The sequence below is a fragment of the Schistocerca americana genome, chromosome 10, assembly GCF_021461395.2.
Source record: "Schistocerca americana isolate TAMUIC-IGC-003095 chromosome 10, iqSchAmer2.1, whole genome shotgun sequence".
Lineage (NCBI taxonomy): Eukaryota > Metazoa > Arthropoda > Insecta > Orthoptera > Acrididae > Schistocerca > Schistocerca americana.
In genome coordinates, this window is record NC_060128.1 from 177853859 (window position 1) to 177873647 (window position 19789).

The window sequence follows — 19789 nt, forward strand, 5'->3', positions numbered from 1 at the left end:
CATACCTCCCTAATGAAGCATTTATGAACCTATGTTCATAATAACATTTTTTGTTCAGAATTACTTATACTATCACTGTGTAAAACATTGATCTTTCCTCCCCAAACACCCTGTATAGGCTACCAGTTTTTAATTAGGAATTTGTCAGTGGCATAGATGGAGTTGTCTACGAGAAATGATTTTACATTAGATTTAAAACTTGCTTTGCTACCCATCAGATATTTTGTGTTATTGGGCAAATGATCAAAAATTTTTATTGCTGCACATTAAACTCCTTTCTGAAAGTCTTACAGGCAACACAATTTCAAATGCAAACATCACTCAGAAAGAAATTATTAATACGGGTTGAGGGATATCTAATCATAATGCCTTCATCCTTACAATTCCAGTTATACATATAAAAGAAAGGGCTGTAGGCCCTACATCTTTCTTACAGAAAAAACTAGCTAAGCATTCATTGTTGATTGGGTACATATTTATTCCAATCTTCTGTTAGTTCACCTCCTTATCCCTCTCTCTCTGTCAGTCTCCTCCTCGCACTCTCACTATCCATTTCCTCCACCTTCCTTTCTCTGACCATCTCCTTCTCTCCCCTTTCTCTGCCTATCTCCACCTCTTCCCTTTCTCTGTCCACTTCCTCCTCCCACTCTTTTTGTCCATCTCTTCCTTCCCCTCTCCCTGTGCATCTCTTTCTCCTCCCTGTCTCTGCCCGTCTGCTCCTTTCCACTCTGCCCACCTTCTTCTTCCATTTGGGCTATTATAACAATGAAAACAATCAATTATTGATAAAATTATTTAATTCGATAGATAAAAAAATCCACTCACCAAGCAGCAGCAGAACACACACATGAAAGACTGATGTGATTGGCAAGCATTTGGGGCCAGTGGCTCCTTCTTCAGGCAGAAGGGTTGAAGAGGAAGGAAGAAGGGCAAAGGAAAAGGACTGGAGAGGTCTTGGAAAAGGGGTAGATTTTGGGAAAGTCATCCAGAACTGAGGGCAGGGGAGACTTGCCATATGGGATGATAAGGAAAGACTGATTGTTCGGGACTGCATGTGACGAGATTTGAAAACCTGAGAGCGTAAATGTGGAAGACAGGGTAATATGCAAGACAGAGGTTACTACTAAAACATCATGCGTGAGTTAATAAGAGTGAGAAGCTAAGTACAACGTGCATAACAGAGGGGGGAGGGGGTGGTGAAAAATAGACAGGAAAGACAATGAAAGATGTAGAAAACTAAAACAGAGTGAAGCAAAGAGTAGTTATAGTGAAGAAAGGCTGAGACGGAAGAAAGTAACGTAAATTAAGGCCAGGTGGGTGGCGAGAACCGAGGATATGTTGTAGTGCTAGTCCCCATGTGCAGAGTTCTGAGAAACTAGTGTCTGGGGGAAGAATACAGATGGTGCGTGCAGTGAAACAGGTGCCGAGGTCACAACTGTTATGTTGTAGAGCATGGTCTGCAACAGGATAAAATGATGCCCTGAAATAAAATCCATTCACCTAAAATTTTACCCACCACACATAGAATAGCTTTCAGTCACCCTCCCAATCTCCTCAATATTCTTGTCAGACTCTAGTCTCCTTCTGCACCGATCTCCCTACCGTACGGCTCCTACACCTCTGACCTTCCCCACTGCAAGATTCACCCTGTGCACCCTCCTAGCACTGTTTATAATAGCCTTGTAACTGGCAGGACATATACTATCAAAGGGAGAGCCACCTACAAAATGATGTGTCATATACCAGCTATTATGTAAACACTGTTCAGCCTTCTACATCGGCATGACTACCACCAAATTATCAGTTAGGCTGAATGGGCATAGGCAGAGAGTATTACTGGCAACTTGCAATATCCTGTTGCAGAGCAAGCTGTACAGCACAACATTCGTGACCTCAACACCTGTTTCACCATGTGTGCCATCTGGATTCTTTCCCAGGACACCAGTTTCTCAGATCTCTGCAGGTGGGAACTAGCACTAAAACATGCCCTTGGTTCTTGCTACCCATCTGGCCTTAATTTACGTTAATTTCTCGTGTCTCAGCTTTTCTTCACTGTAACTGCTCTTTGCTTCCCTCCCTGTTAGTTTTCTACATATTTCATTGTCTTTCCCATCTATTTTTCACCGCCCCCTCCCACCTCTGTTACATATGATGCACTTAGCTTCTCACTTCTTATTAACTCAAGCACGATGTCTTAATAGTAATCTCTGTCTTGCATATTACACTGTCTCCCACCTTTAAGCTCACAGGTTTTCAAATCTCGTCAGATGCAGTCCCCAAAAATCTTCTCATCCCATATGATAAGTCTCCCCTGACCCGCAGTTCTGGATGACTTTCCCAAACTCTACCCCTTTTCCTAGACCTCTCCAGTCCTGTTCCTTCACCTTTCTTCCTTCCCCTTCAACACTTCTGCCTGAAGAAAGAGCCACTGGCTCCAAAAGCTTGCTAATCACATCAGTCTTTCACTTAGTGAACAGATTTTTTCTCTAGCCAATTAAATAATTTCTTCTCCCATTTGTATCTTCACCTCACCTCCTATATGTCAATCTCCTTCTACGTCCATTTCCTTCTCTCTTTCTCTCTCTCTCTCTCTCTCTCTCTCTCCACCTTCTCCTCTTTCCTTTCTCTATCCATTTCCTTCTCACACTTTCTCTGTCTGTGTCCTCCTCCCCCTGTCTCTGTCCATTCTCTCCTCTCCCCACATCTCAGTCCATCTCCTACTCTCTTTGTGTCAATGTCCTCTTCCTTCTCCTCCCCCCCCCCCCCCACCTATATTCATCGCCTCCTTCCCCCTCTCCATTTGTTCGTCTCCTCTTCCCCCTCCATGTTGTCTCCCCACCCCCATTGTATTTCTTTCCAGAAAGTAAGTGTGTAAAATTGGCTGAAATCGATCCAAAGGTTTAGGAGGAGCTTTTTGTCCATGGCTTTGCCCGTCCTCACACATATCACATATACAGGGTGTACATAAAGTCTGGGAACACAAAAAAATGATTCAAATGGCTTTGAGCACTATGGGACTTAACATCTTAGGTCATCAGTCCCCTAGAACTTAGAACTACTTAAACCTAACTAACCTAAGGACATCACACACATCCATGCCCGAGGCAGGATTCGAACCTGCGACCGTAACAGTCCCGCAGTTCCGGACTGCAGTGCCTAGAACCGCGAGGCCGCCGCGGCCGGCCTGGGAACACATTCAACTATTTATTGCACAACAACTAAACATTGTACCGATGTCAACTATGAGTACCCCAGCAGACGTCAATACGATAATCAAATTCTTGCCATACCCGTCCCAGCATGAGATCGTCAACTGTAGCAGTTGCTTCCTGTATTCTCATCCAGATTTCTGCTACATCATGTGGTAGAGGCAGTACATACACCAATTCTTTAATGTGTCCCCACAGAAAAAAGTCACACAGAGTGAGATCTGGTGATCGGGGAGGCCATTTCATGAAATAGCTGTCCCCTTCTGTAGCACAGCCGATCCATCAGTGCGGCAGATCTGTGTTCAGGTACCCACGAACTTCACGATGAAAATGGGGTGGAGCCCCATCCTGCTGAAAGATGAATGGAGAGTCCAATTGCATTTGAGGCATCATCCATTGATGCAAAATGTCCAAGTAGGAATCTCCAGTGACAGTGCTCTCGGCGAAGAAGAATGGCATGTACAGTTTTTGACATGACAAGGCACAAAAAGCATTTACCTTTGGGGAATAATGCTCAAATTCAATGCATTTGTGTGGATGCTTTGTACCCCAGATTTGGCAATTATGCCTGTTCACTTTCCCATTAGTGTGAAAAGTGCCTTCGTTGCTAAAAATTAAGTGATCAACAATGGCATACCCATTCTCATTCAGTTGTTGCAACTACAAACAAATCTCAAAACACTTGTCTTTGTTGTCATCATTGAGCTTCTGCACTAGCTTCAGTTTGAATGTTTTTATAGGCAGCTTCTGTCACAGGACTTTCCACACTGTCACTGGAGCCATTTCGAGTTCCAGGGGATGCAAAATGCACAGATTTCTTTGGACTCTTTATGAATGTCTCTTGTACGTGCTCCACATTCACTTCACTCACACTGGGATGACAGTTTCTCTTTGCCGGGCACAAGCAACCCGTCCTAACGACTTTGTTGTGCCAGTGGTAAATGGCCTTCCTTGTTGGTGGCTTCTTACCATACTTGGTTCTAAACATCTGTTGAACAGCTGTAGCACACTTGTTTTTGTCATACTCCAACACACAGAAAGCTTGTTCTGCACCTGAACTCAACTTGTTTACAAATAGTGCTGACTATCGGCAAATTACCAAACTATGCTGTGGTAGTACACATGAAAAAATCTTTCAGGGTTTCTCTTCAAAATGACATATGTATGATATATGTACAATGTTTGGTTCTTGTGTAATAAATAATTGAAAGTGTTCCCAGACTTTATATTCACCCTGTATTTAACATATTTCACACGTATGTGTACAAATCCTTCACCTGTATCTCTAGCCAATTTTGACCACCAGTTTTGTTCTCAACCAGCTCTATGTGTATGACGTGATATTTCTGAACTATGTGTCAAACAATGATATATTTTTGCAGTTACATTCAACAGCGTATGTGAATACTGTATGCTAAATTTGTTTCAAATACAGTTATTAGTAAATAAGTAATGAATTATGAGGTAATGCCTGATGCGGAAATTTTACACCGTGAACAACAAAAATTTTGTAAGTGGTGAATTTTTTCCTTTTATCATTTTGTGGGGGGTGTCGCCAAGAAAAACCCTGTGAAGGTTTGAAATTATGTGTAAAGTTGGTTGCAAGTCACTAAGTGCTCTCATTCTGAAATACTTGCCTTATTTTATTCTGGTTATTTGCATGTCTTGAGCTATGCCTTTCGTCACCCCCACCCCTTTCAGAGGTAGGTGGTTGTTACCTCCACAGCAGTTCTTTCCATACGGTAAGTGATCTGCGTAACAAGTTGAAATCATTCCAGTTGTTTGGGAGGAGAGGTGAAACATAGATTCATATGTATGGATTCCTCTGAGTAAAATTATCCTGGTTTTATAAATAGTCTAAGTAATCAATGATATTGGAAGTGCATTCACAATCATGTTCTAACAATGCTTTCTCTTCAGTACTTATGACTAATTTTGAAATCTGCTTCCTGAAGAAATTGACCAGAGCCTATTCATATGGGACCAATAAATCTAGTACCTGTATTTACATTGAGCATTAACATTTTCTGTAGCACTCTAAAAAGGCTTGCTTTTCAAATAAAAAGATCCATAGATTCCCAGTTTATGGAATATGTAAAGATTGATAAGAAAACTTATCAACAAGTAATTCCAAAGACAAAATTGCTTAGAAACTATAGCATAATAAGCTTGTCAGGCAATAAATCAATATCTGTATGGGGATTTGTAAAAACTGAAATAGGCAAGAGTCACGAAGACCATGCTAACACTAATAACATTAATATTACTGAGTGAGGTGGCAAAGTCGTTTGACACTGGACTCACACTCAGGAGTATGACAGTTCAAATCCGCGTCCAGATATCCAGATCTAGGAATTCCGTGATTTCCCAAAATTGCTCCAGGGCAAAGCTGGGATGGTTCCTTTGAAACAGCATAACTGATTTCCTTCCCCTTCCTTGAAACACTCCAAGCTTGTGCTCAGTCTCTAGTGACCTCGAGGCAGACGAGAATTTAAACCCTAATTTCCTTCCTTCCAGTAATATTAGCAAAAAAACCAAATTACATAAATGATTTCTTTATAAATGCTTCTCAGACACTGAGCTTGTATTTCATAAATCAGGATGAACACAAGTATTGTACATGGTGTACAACTTGGGTTTAGTTTCGAATAGAGGCTATAAACATCAAATGTAAAATGTCACCAGGTGCAGATGAAGTGTCACTTATAACCCATACTGTTTCACAAATTGTAAAGTCCTTGGCTCACACTGCTAATTTACCATTTTTTTAGGGAATGGTCCCCCACAGAGAACAAATTTTGAAAATCGTACCTTTATTCAAGAGTGTAAAGTTGGAAAGTATTGATCCATGTCAATTCCTCCAGCATACTATAAAGTATTTGTGAGATTCAGTCAGGGTGCCGATTCTTCTGGATAGCCTGGAATTCTCAGGGAATTATATTTTACCTGGAAAAAACAGGGAAATCTCAGGGAATACAGTGTTTTTAATCTAGCACTGAAATTTAACTTTACTGAGTTTTATAAATCACAAACTTTAAGAGAATCAATATTTCAAAGTGTGTTAATTACATGAATATTATTCTATATAAATTATTGTTGTTTAAAAACTGCAGTTAAACTACTGCTTACAGGTAGTATATCTCAGCAGAGATGAAAGAAAGGTCATTGTTGTGACATCCTCATCTCCTCCAGTGTTAATTTTGCAGGAGTTTCTTCACACTGTCTTCTTCCTCACGACAGGAATACTCAGGGATATATTTTCTTTCTGAGTTTGAGTAGCCATCCTGTTAATGGAACAACAAATCATCAAGTACTTAAGTGATCACAAGCTACTGAACGGTAACAAGATAGCTTTCAAAAAGGTAGAAGCACAGAAACAGCGATGATGGATTACACAGATGAAATAGAAACATAAAAAAACAACAATGTTAAAGGAGTTAATTTAGATCTTTCTAAAGCTTTTGATAATGTTGGTCAGGAAATACTTTTAATTAGGTTGCAAGCAATGGGAATAAAATGGAGAGAAAACGAAGGTCTTGGGTGAGGCGGAAAGCGTGGCTGGATGTCTGTGGGGGTTAAGACAACTGTTTTACAGAAGAGGAGCATCCGGGTTCGAGTTCCGGCTTGGCACAAATTTTCAACTTTTGCTATTACATTACCACACTGGCCTGTGCGGCTGGAAGTCATGAGTTTACCATGCATTCTTTCCCTTTCCTTCCCCACCCTCTATTGCTCCAGCAACATCATCAAGAGTGGTGTCTGTTCTGTCAGACATGTCTGATACAAGAGACACCACTCAAAAAAAAATTATATATATAAAAGGAAGAAAGATTAGAGCTAAACACCCCATTGATGATGAGGTCATTAGCGATGAGGGCGGAAAAAAGGTGGTTTCAGTCATATTTTCTAACTGGATCACAGGTAGTGGAACTTGCATAAGCTCATTTTAATCAGAAAATCAGATAAGTATTGGTGCACAGGGTAGTGTGTCAGCCCTTCTTCTGTTCTTTATACGATGCCTGGTCGTATTAATGTGACCACCTGTCAAAATCCTTAATAACCAATTTTTGCAGAGAGGACTGCTTTGAGCATGCAGGAAGAGAGTCAATGAGGTACTGGAAAGTGCCAACAGGAACATAGAGCCATGTCAATGCCAGACCTGTTGCCAGCTGCGCTAGGTTTCTCGGTTGATGACCCGTGGTGCGAACAGCCTGATTGATGTGCTCCCGCACATTCTCAGTTGGGTTTAAGTTCAGGGAGTTTGGTAGCTGGGGGATTACAGTAAACACATCCTCGTGGTCTTCGAACCACGCATGTAAATTATGACCTGCATGACACATTTCATTCTCCTTATTGTGCTCAGGAAAAACAAATTGCATGTAGGGGTAGACATGATCCCCAAGGATAGACACATTCTTGTGTTGGCCCACTGCGCCATCCTCAGTGATGAGATCCCCAGACCATAATGCTTCCTCCTTTGGCCTGGACACTTCTGGCAATTGTTACAGGTTGTTTTCTTTCAGATGTTTTCACATCCTGTTGTTGTTGTGGTCTTCAGTCCAGAGACTGGTTTGACGCAGCTCTCCATGCTACTCTATCCTGTGCAAGCTTCTCCATTTCCAAGTAACTACTGCAACCTACATCCTTCTGAATCTGCTTAGTGTATTCATCTCTTGGTCTCCCTCTACCATTTTTACCCTCCATGCTGCCCTCCAATACCAAATTGGTAATTCCTTGATGCCTACTAACCGATCCCTTCCTGTAGACAAGCTGTGCCACAAATTCCTCTTCTCCCCAATTCTATTTCATACCCCCACCCCCAGCCCCGCCAATTAGTTACGTGATCTACCCATCCAATCTTCAGCATTCTTCTGTAGCACCACATTTCAAAAGCTTCTATTCGCTTCTTATCTAAACTATTTATCATCCACATTTCACATCCGTACATAGCTACACTCCATGCAAATACTTTGAGAAGAGACATCCTGACACTTAAATCTATACTCGATGTTAACAAATTTCTCTTCTTCAGAAACGCAGCTTTCCTTGCCACAGCCAGTCTACATTTTATATCCTCTCTACTTTGACCATCATCAGTTATTTTGCTCCCCAAATAGCAAAACTCATCTACTGCTGGTAAGTGTCTCATTTCCTAATATAATTCCATCAGCATCGCCTGATATAGCTTGACCACCTTCCATTATCCTCGTTTTGTTTTTATTGATGTTAATCTTGTATCCTCCTTTCAAGACACTGTTCATTCTGTTCAACTGCTCTTCCAGGTCCTTTGCTGTCTCTGACAGAATTAGAAAGTCATCAGCAAACCTCAAAGTTTTTGCTTCTTCTCCATGGAGTTTAATTCCAATTTTTTCTATTGTTTCCTTCACTGCTTGCTCAATGTGTAGACTGAATAACATCGGGTATAGGCTACAACCCTGTCTCACTCCCTTTCCAACCACTACTTCCCCATTAAGAGACTGGAAGTTATTCGTAAAAAAGTTAATCCCTATTATGCTGTCCGTCACACAAAAAAAGAAGTTATTAATCTGTGGTGATTTCAATGTAAACTTTCTAAATAATTCTGATAGGAAAAGTTAACTAGAGGTGTTATTAACAACATATAACTCAGAATCAGTCGTCAATTTCCCAACATGTATAGCTCAAGACAGTAGCACTCTAATAGATAATGTATTTGTGCAGAAAGCAGATGTAAAGCAAACACATGCTTTCCTTGTGGTAAATGGACTGTCAGACCATGATGCACAACTGATTAACTTACAAAACGTAACTGGGTGTACAGTTCAGAAACCATTAAGTAAAAGTGTGAGGTTGCTCAACCCGTTATTTATAGAGCACTTCAGAGAAAGTTTAAGGAATGTTAATTGGGGAGGTGTATATAATGAGCCAAATTCTAATGATAAATGCAACATATTTCTTGATAAATTTATATCCCTTTTTGAACATCGTTTCCCAAAGAAAATTACTGAATGTAACACCACATACTTTTCAAAAAAACCTTGCATTACTACAGGTATTAAAGTGTCTGCAGAAAGAAAAAGAAAACTGTATGGGACAGCAAGTGTTGTGTTGGCAGAAGAGCCAACACCGTGTTACTAGAGGAGGCCGAAATGCACGCATTTTAGCTCACGCAGGCTGGCGTGAGGAGGGAAGAACTATACTGACGTGAGGTCTGGAACATGACAAGGAATTAGAATTCAGAAAGTGGACGTAATTAGTTTGATACTTAACTTTAATCCATTAATGATGGATGTTGCTCTTGACGGTACATGATTCACAACATTGTCTGTTCAGAATTCATTCTAATTACTGAATATGGTGCCTTGCTAGGTCGTAGCAAATGACGTAGCTGGAGGCTATGCTACACTGTCATCTCTGCAAATGAGAGCGTGTGTAGTCAGTGAACCATCGCTAGCAAAGTCGGCTGTACAACTGGGCGAGTGCTAGGGAGTCTCTCTAGACTAGACCTGCCGTGTGGTGGCACTCGGTCTGCAATCACTGATAGTGGCGACACGCGGGTCCAGCGTATACTAACGGACCGTGACCGATTTAAAGGCTACCACCTAGCAAGTGTGGTGTCTGGCGGTGACACCACAGCAAGAACTAGTAAAGATCCAGAAATAGTTTTACACTATAAAAATTATTGTAACACACTGAGAAAAGTTGTAAGGAAATCAAGAAATATGTATGGTAGAGAAGAAATTAACAACTCCGGCACTAAAATCAAATCAATACGGAATGTTGTTAGAAGGGAGACAGGAAAAGTAACCACTGGGGTAGGTAGTATTACTATTAAAGAGAATGAGACCGTCCTAACAAACAGTACACAAGTAGCTATTGCTGAAGTGTAAGCACAGGATGGCTTGCCACGAAGAGCAACAAAATGGGGTGTAGAATATTGTTGGTGTACCATTGTGCTGTGTGGATGCCAAGGGTGACAACTGGAGGCATCCTGATATGATAAGAAATGAAATAGCACCACAGACCACCACTTCTGGTTGTTGGGCCGCACAGTGGGTGACAGTCCGGTCGGTATCCCCATCACGGTTCGGGGCGTCTCCAGTTATGTGTTGTGTCTGGAATCTCATTGACTGGAGGAGACTTGTCTTCAGTGATGAGTCCTGCTTCAAACTGAGGCACCAATGATCAGCAAAGATGTGTCTGAAGATGTTCCGGACAGCGAAGGGATACCGACCCGGCTATAGCCCAATGTACGACCCGACAACCAGGAGTGATAGTCTGGGGTGCCATTTCATTTCATAGCAAGAGCCTTTTGGTTGCCATCTGTGGCACCCTTACAGCACAGCAGAATGTCGATGGTATTATATGCCCCATTTTGTTGCCCTTCATGGCAAGCCATTTTGGGATTACATTTCAGCAAGATAATGTCTGCGCGCACATGGTGAGAGATACTACTGCTTGTCTCCACACTTGTCAAACCCTAACTTGGCCAGTAAGGTCACCAGACCTCTTCCCAACTGAAAATGTTTTGAGCATTAGCTTGGTATTTTGCAAATTGGACATAATCTGGAATGATATACCTCAGGAGGGCAGCCACAATCGATACCAAGCCAAATGCATTAAGACCAGGAATTGGACCAATACTTTATTGACTTACTCAATTTGTGAAGCTCTTTGTGTTGAATAAATCACCCAATTTTTCTGAAACTGTAATCATTTATTATGTACATTACATCCACCGATTTCTGTCTCATTTGGATAATTCCTTTGGGGCTTTTATTTTTCTTTTTTTCTTTTTAGAGAGTACATTCAATTTGGAAAAATGAATGACCTTCAACTGGTATTGGACAGAAATGAGTTAGAATATGATGCACAATACTTTTAAAAATGCATGTAGATCAAGACTCAGACTGGAAAGACCATGTAACAAGACTCTTCAAGAGACTCATTTTGGCAAGTCCTGCTCTGCCAGTCATTTCAAAAGTGTGCGTCTCAAAAGGTCCTACAGTGGTTTACATTGTTTACTTCCAGTTCCTTGTATCTTATGGAACAGTTTTTCAGTTTTTTTTTTTTTTTTTTTTTTTTTTTTTTCCGGGCTGGGGAGGGGAGGGGGGGGGGGGGCTAGGGGGCTAATAGTCAGTTAATTGAACTGTTTTACTTACAGAAAGGGCTGTTTAAATCTTGACAAACAGCTCTACAAGGACACACTGCAAGTCCATATTTAATAAAAATGGTTCAAATGGCTCTGAGCACTATGGGACTCAACTGCTGAGGTCATTAGTCCCCTAGAACTTAGAACTAGTTAAACCTAACTAACCTAAGGACATCACAAATATCCATGCCCGAGGCAGGATTCGAACCTGCGACCGTAGCGGTCTTGCGGTTCCAGACTGCAGCGCCTTTAACCGCACGGCCACTTCGGCCGGCAGTCCATATTTAAAAAATTGTGTGTGCTTGTAGTATCCTCTCTATACATATACAAAAGTTTATTCATGACAAGAGCTAAACTGGTAGACCAGCAAACTAATACTGAGGATTGGGCATATCACAGAGCCTTAAAATTCCAACCACATTCATTCGAAAGTTATGTTACGTAATCAAAAGTATCCGGACACCAGGCTGAAAATGACTTACAAGTTTGTGGTGCCCTTCCTCGGTAATGCTGGAATTCAATATGGTGTTGCCCCACCCTTAACCTTGATGACAGCTTCCACTCTAGCAGGCATACATTCAAACATGTGCTGGAAGGTTTCTTGGGGAATGGCAGCCCATTCTTCACAGACTGATGCACTGAAGAGTATTGATGTTGGTCAGTGAGGCCTGGCATGAAGTCGACATTCCAAAACATCCCGAAGATGTTGTATAGGATTCAGTTCAGGACTCTGTGCAGGCCAGTCTACTACAGCAATGTTATTGTCATATAATCACTCCGCCACAGGCTGCGCATTATGAACAGGTGCTTGATCGTGTTGAAAGATGCAATCGCCATCCTCGAACTGCTCTCCAAGAGTGGGAAGGAAGAAGTGCTTAAAACATTAATGTAGACCTGTACTGTGATAGTGCCATGCAAAACAACAAGGGGTGCAAGCCCCCTCCATGAAAAACACGACCACACCATAACACCACAGCCTCCGAATTTTACTGTTGACACTATACACGCTGGAAGATGACATTCACCGGGCATTCGCCATACCCACACCCTGCCACAGGATCGCCACATTGTGTACCATGATTTGTCATTCCACACAACGTTTTTCCACTGTTCAGTCATCCAATGTTTACGCTCCTTACACCAAGCGAGGCGTCATTTGGCATTTACCGGAATGATGTGTGGCTTATGGGCAGCCGCTCAACCATGAAATCCAAGTTTTCTCACCTCCTGCCTAACTGTCATAGTGCTTGCAGTGGATCCTGATGCAGTTTGGAATTCCTGTGTGATGGTCTGGATAGATGTCTGCCTATTACACATTACAACCCTCTTCAACTGTTTGCGGTTTCTGTCAGCCAACAGACAAGGTCAGCCTGTATGCTTTCATGCTGTATGTGCCCCTTCACATTTCCACTTCACTATCATATTGTAAACAGTAGACCTAGGGATGTTTAGGAGTGTGAAAATCTCACATATAGACATATGACACAAGTGACAGGCAATCACCTTACCACATTCAAAGTCTGCGAGTTCCACGGAATGCCCCATTCTGCTCTCTCACGATGTCTAATGACTACTGTGGTCACTGATATGGAGTACCTGGCAGGAGGTAGCAACACAATGCACCTAATATGAAAAACATATGTTCCTGGCTGTGTCCGGATACTTTTTGACCACATAGTGTACTTAAAATAGAGGGCAGATCTTTTGGCAAATCTGCTGCTGCCCTCTGGTCTGGAAATAAGACAGTTTAGTCAAATGTGGTGCATGGTAACTTATACACCACAAGCATCACACATTAGAGGGTGCTCTTGCCGGAGAAAGAAGCTGCACACTGTAGGGCTGTGGCCTATATGAAGACGACTAAGGAGGACCTCATCCTGCCTGTGTGGCTGGAAGGAGGTACAACCTGGCATCGTTCTCTGCTTCACTTAATACAGCTTATTGCCTGCCACTTCCGGCCAATCCTTTTCCCACTGACACACGACTTCCTACCTCAATGGCGAGGCAATAGCGTGCAGTGGGACGGCATACTGAACTGAGGGTCACTACATGGCTCCTTGTCTGCTACACTCACTCTTTCATTTTGTGCAATAGCCGCTTGCCCTGGCACCCAGCAGAAAGACACCCCCTTCCCCAGCCTTTCCAAGTGGAGGCTGTTCCTGTTCTTTATGTGATAAGAACAATGTACTTGTGCACTAAAGAATAATTTGTAAAAATTTAACTTGTTCTATATCCACAGATACATTCTCATATGGATCTACAGAACTTGAAATAAATAAATAGATATGCTGGACTACTTTACTGGTTGGAACATGCATTGCACAGACTGAAGGGCACTCAGGGAGTTGGGACAGATGAGGCATTAGCACGCAAGACACATCTCACCTGCTCCAGCTCCCTCAAGACAGCGGATAACTCGGCTTCGAAGACAGTGAAGTCAGGAGGCAACTGATTCTTGAGGAGTCGATCAGGGAAAACATCTGAGCAGCAGAACCACTCTGGGTCTCTGCAGAAGCCAGGGTGGCAGTTGGTTAAAACCCCAGATTTGAGCCCATACATGTCCCACACCGAGAGACTCCGGCACGCACTTGACGAAGATTCCAAATGGTCTCATTGGCCGTGGACAACTGGTAAAGAGGTGTTCCATAGCTGGATGAGCAATCGTATGGTAAGCTGAGATATGGGAGTAGTGAGGAACTTACACAGCTGACACACTATGAAAAGTTGCTGTCAGACGGTAAGCAGTGGTCTACCAGCCTCAGCACGGGGACTGGGTATGGGGCCATCCTGATACCCTCACAGAGGACAGCGTCTGTGATCTTCAGGTAAGAAGACCTTGCTGACCAGTACTCTGTGCACCCATTGCCCAGCCATGACTGCGTGAAGGCCCAATAAAACTGGACCAGACATACCCTGTCAGCTCCCCAGGACCTGTGGCTAAGACAGTTCAAGATGTCGAGTGCCTTACGGACCCTCACCTTCAGGTCCTCGAGGCATGGTAACCGCAACAATTTGAAATAAAAAATGAGGCCCAGAAACATCACAAGCATTCTTTAAAAGTAAGAATAATGTCCCACATGCTCAATTCAGGTGAATTAAAAATACGAGAGAAAGATATAATGATCATGTACACACTTCTCTGCACAAATATAAAAACAGTATTTGCAACTGACTCGTCAAACCTCTTCACTGTATGTTGCAGATGACAACTTGCCATTGTAGTATTGGAGGAGGCGCAGGAGACTGCAAAATTTTCCACAAATAAGGAGCATTGGACAGGAATCTGTACTGGGCAAAGAGGGTGACGGTTAAAACATTGCCCTGGGAAGCACCATTCTCCTGCACAAAACTATCTGACAGCACATCTCTGACTCTGTCCTAAAAAGGCATCTTGAGAGGGATGACCAAATGGAGATGGAGAAGCAGCCACAAAAGTCTCAGTGACAGAGCTGACTGAGAATACTGGGCCTCCAAGTAGTGTCATATGCCTTACTGGCGCCACAAAAATATCCCTAGGCAATGCTTATTCTGTAGGAAAGGCTGCTAGATTTCCATTTCTAGCAGTATCAGGTTGTTGACAGCTGACCGACATCACCTGAATCCACTCATAGAGGTTCTAAGAGGCTGACTGGTCTCATATATCCAGACCAGATGATGGTCGAACATGCACTCGTGGGTCTTTCCTACACAGTTCGTTAAGGTCTTGCTCTGATAACTGCTGGCTCATGTTTGGTACTTTCCTGATTTGAGGAGAGGTGCCAAAATTGCCTCTCACCACGAGTTGGGAAACTAGTCTGTCAGACGTAAAGAACTAAAAATTCATAAGAGAATTTCCTTTGGACTATTTGCAAGTGTTGCAGAATGCAGTACGGTATTTTGTTGTGACTCAGCACCAATCACAAGTGTTCACAAGGAGAGTGGACAGTTGTAGGAGTCTGCATTGGTGGAGCAGAAGTCCAACTTTACTGTCTCCACGGTGGCGCGGTAATGACGGAATACTGGATCCTGACCAGCAGCAGTGGTAGTCAGTGCAAAATGCTCTGCCATTGTCAGTGCAATGGTTCCTGGTGTTGTTTGGAGACACCCTGTTTCAACAATGCCACTATAGGTAAATAACTGCCTTTACTGGGAGTCCTGATGGCTTTCCATAGTGGTCTAGAATCGTTGATAGAGTCCAGGAGTGCTTGCAGTTGGAAGAAACCACAAGTCACACCCGCCTATAAGAAGGGCTGTAGAAATGATCCACAACACCACTGTCCAGCACCCTTGACACCAATTTGTTGTAGAATCTTAAATCATATTCTAAGCCAAACATAATGAGGTATACTGAACAGAACGGTCTACTCATGCCATCCAATACGGATTCAGAAAATGCTGATCATGTGAAACCCGGCTTTCACTTTTCACACATTACATCCTGAAAGTGCTGGAACAAAGCAGTCAGCTAGATGCAATATTTCTGGAAAGCATTTGACTCAGTATCACATTTACACTTATCAGCAAAAGTGAGACAGTATGGGGTATCGAGCAATATTTGTGACTAGACTGAGGATTTTTTGGTGGAAGGATGCAGCAAGTTATCTTGGATAGAATGGTCTACAAATATAGAAGTAGCTTTCGGTATGCCCCAGAGAAGCATTTTCGGACACTTGCTGTTAGTTATGTATATTAGTGACCTTGCAGAAAATGTTAATAGTAATCTCAGACTTCTCACGGATAATGCAGTTAGCAATAACGAAGTACTGTCTGAAAGAAGCTGAATAAATATTCAGTCAGATCTTGATAAGATTTCGGAGTGCTGCAAACGTTGTCAACTGGCTTTAAATGTTCAGAAATGTAAAATTGTGCACTTCACAAAAAAAGTAGTATCCTATGACTGTAATGTCAGTAAGTCACAGTTGGAATTGGCCAACTCCTACAAATAGGTGAGTGAAACACTCTGTACGGATATGAAGTGGAATGATCACATAGGCTTCATTCCTGGTAAAGCAGATGGCAGGCTTTGGTTTATTGGTAGAATGCTGGGAAAATGAGAGCAGTCCACAAAAGAGATTGCTTACAAATCACTCATGTGATCCATCTATAACAAACAGGACTAACAGAGGATATTGAACATAAATAGGAAGAGAAGCATGAATGTTTACAAGTTAGTTTGACCTGTGGGAATGTGTCACAGACATGCTGAAGAAACTGAACCATTGACAGATTCCTGAAGATAGACATAAACTATTCCAAGAAGGCTACTTACAAAGTTTCAAGAACTGGCTTTAAATTATGACTTGAGAAATACACAACAATCCCCTAAATATTGCTCCCATAGGATTTGTGAGGGCTAGATTAGATAAGTTATAGCATGCAAAGAGGCATTTAAATATACATTTTTCCTGTGCTCCATGTGTGAATAGATCTGAAAAAGACCCTAATAATTAGCACAAATGAAACCTACCCTCTGCCATACGCTTCAAAGTAGTTTCCAGATATAGATGTAGATAAAAAGGCCATGGCCAACTTCCTGTCCTATCCTCACCTAATCTGATGGTAGATTTCTCTAATGTATCTAATATATCCTATACTGCTGTCCCAAATGGTCATAGAGTAAACAAATGAATGAAATGAAATAAAATGAATTAGCAAATATGATACAGCTAGTGTGTGGCAGGTGCCCCAGAGATTATTTACTAATGGTTACATCACCTAACAGTCACACACTTTCATGGTATGAAGCTGAAAATGAGGTTGAATTACATGTTTGTACTAGCCTATCTACAAGATCTAGGTGGTTAAGCGAAGATCCTCATTCTCAAGGAAACAAAATGTTCTTCTGTTTTGTACAAGGGCAGTTTCTGAGGTATGCCAAGAGCTTATTGTGACATTTACGAGTCCAAAATACAGATAGCTTATCTTTACCAAACATAGTCTCAGACTTTGCTACTGAAGTCCCCAGCCACTTAGAAACACAGACGGCGCAAGTAATTAGCCTTGATTTTACAAATCTGACCACATGACAAGTAATACTCTCTTCTGGTAATAACCTCTAAGCCAGAGATGATCCTCATTAAAATGCAGTTACATGGGTTACTGAACATATAGATAATCATTATGATTGTAATGGATTGTTCTGTTTCATACAGAAAAGCTAAAAGTTCTAAGCCAACCAACAGAAAAAGATATTTGAAATAAGCTTGAAAAAAGGTAATCAAAATTATGAATCAGATAGCTCCCACACTGCACTCCCCTTTCCCCAAATACGAAGCGAGTTTTACTAGTTTATGAGAAGCATTGTCGAACATGGAAAGGTTTATATTTCTGTGCTGGTACATTACTTGTTCTGGGCTGTAGGGAGGAGTGAGATTTTACATCCATATCAAACTATCAAAATTATGGTTTGCCCCCGGGCTCTTTTAATTACTTCTGGTAAATGTCTGCTCAGTCTCTAATGCCCTTGGTACCAGTATAAAGTTTAAACTTTAACATCCTTCTCTTCTTACAGATACATTAATAAAGAAAAAGACATGCCTACCTAGATAAATATGTAACTTATAGCAATATTTGCAGTAGCTGGTATGAAAAAATGTATTTTCGTGTTTTCTTTCCTTATATGAAAAGCATCTTTTGCCAACAGGGCGCACACAGCGCTCTAATAAAGTGATACCAGACATTTTTGTTTCAGGGTATTTGAAATGAATGGGTTTTAAATTACCATACAATTATCGTTAATCAGTACATGAATGTCAAAAATCGCGAATATTTTTGATTTTATACAAAGATTAATAATTATTGTTGTAGGGATTATAACATTATCCAACAGCTGAAATTTACGCTCGCTGAAGTCACAATAGAAGCATATAAAGCGGTATATTAGAAACGAGAACTTATCGTCGAATTAACATGCTACGGGTAATAATAAAAAAGGTTTTTCTCTGTGAGCCACGATATCACTCTTTCAGTAATTCAACCCGAGCACTGCTGAGCTTTCACTTCTTTCCACATTATTTAACAATTCCACAGCACGATGTACTAACCAAATACTGCCAAAATAATGATCAGAAATATTTCATTTCTGCCTTGAATAATCCCTGAAATCTGTCAATAGTTGACGCATTGACAAGCCAATAGGCAGTGATTCTACTTAGATTTGCTTGTCATATGTGATAGCAATTGAGGGGTTTTGCTTACAGCATGACGCCATTTTGACGCAAGAATAAAATGTGGGGCTAAGTACCTTTATTTGGAGTGTCTAAACGAATAAAAAATTCTGGAAAAGTATGCGAAGGTTGTAAACAAGTTTCCTCCATTGACGAAAACACGTAGTTTTCAAGGCCACCTAAATTGATACATCGATATACTGTTGTTTACTCAGGATTACGCCGCGTGCTGCCTCTGGTTTATCTCGTTAGAAATAGGTTTTATTTTTGTGAAATGCATCACATAATTAATAAAAAATAGCCTATATCGTTGGTAATATTGACACTGTGTTGCCTTGTTATTTTAGCATCCGGTAGGCTGTAGATATGTGCAAAAAGTGTTAAGGAAAAAAAGTGCGCCATATTGCCTGTAGCAAAGTGCTGTGTTTGTCTGCAGTGTGTTGTGAAATGTGTGTTGTTTGTACGTCTGTGAAGTACTTAATGGTTTTAGAAGCAATAATAAAGTTTACAAATTGATGAATCATAATTTGGAGAAAATGTTTATACCGTATTTATATGAGTCTTGCGTGCGACTATTCTGGACACATTGTTCAGTGAGATCAAATTAAATTTTTTAGCAGAGCAAGCGGAATTCATGGAGATTAGACGTAAGCGAAATGTGTAGTACAATGCCCCTGACTTTCAGCTTTTGTAAGTGCTTCGTGGAGCTGGACGTCGTTCATATTCCATTGGATGGCTACAGAATTAGAGACGAGCGACTTCATAGTCGCAGGCAGGTTAACAGTAATGCGACGTTCAGGCAGCTGTAAACAGTTTCGTGTGTTTCACACTGAAAAAGCCCATACGAAGTCCACATAGAAAGGAAAATTGCTTTCTAGTGGAAATATGTGTTTAAAATAAATCAAATAAATGGAGACTTTTGTTAAAAGATATCCTTTACTTTATATCTGTTTACCTCCGTGAGGCCTAATTTGTGTTCAGGGCCTATTTAAGTACAAATATCCCCACCGTTCAGGTATTAAGTGCCAAAGCCTCACAGAGACAGTGTGCTATGATCAATGTGACGTTAAGGCAGTCTGTTAATAGCATTTGTAAGAGCAGGACGAAAACTCGTCAGAAGCAATGGTTGGCAGCTGGTGCATCAAGTCTACATTCCTGGTCGTCGCATGCTTCTGTTTCGGTAAGCTGTAAGGCGTCTCTATGTGTACCTAATAACATTCTACTCTACCCATTCTACGTCCAATCTAGTTTAAATCTGAGATAGTTGCAAGGTGGTAGGTACTTGGTTCAGTGGTGTCAAAACT

The 19789-nt window shown here is 41.4% G+C and overlaps 1 protein-coding gene and 1 long non-coding RNA gene across 4 annotated transcripts in view; one reads left to right on the forward strand and one right to left on the reverse strand.

Moving 5' to 3' along the window:
* Positions 1–18648, reverse strand: part of LOC124552425 — a 55697-nt gene extending 37049 nt beyond the window's left edge. The window contains exons 1-3 of one of the 2 annotated variants that reach the window (XR_006967917.1): positions 18563–18648; positions 6339–6493; positions 6021–6155 (exon numbers count right to left, since the gene is read on the reverse strand). This is a non-coding gene — a long non-coding RNA (uncharacterized LOC124552425). Of the gene's footprint in view, positions 1–6020; positions 6156–6338; positions 6494–18362; positions 18483–18562 lie in introns of those variants that run through there. The other variant, XR_006967916.1, reaches the window with a different exon arrangement.
* Positions 18469–19789, forward strand: part of LOC124552424 (activin receptor type-2A) — a 109459-nt gene continuing 108138 nt past the window's right edge. For both annotated transcript variants that reach the window (XM_047126696.1, XM_047126697.1), the window contains exon 1: positions 18469–19665. In XM_047126696.1, the coding sequence (XP_046982652.1) occupies positions 19608–19665 (58 nt within the window). In that variant the 5' untranslated portion in view covers positions 18469–19607. The remainder of the gene's footprint in view (positions 19666–19789) is intronic.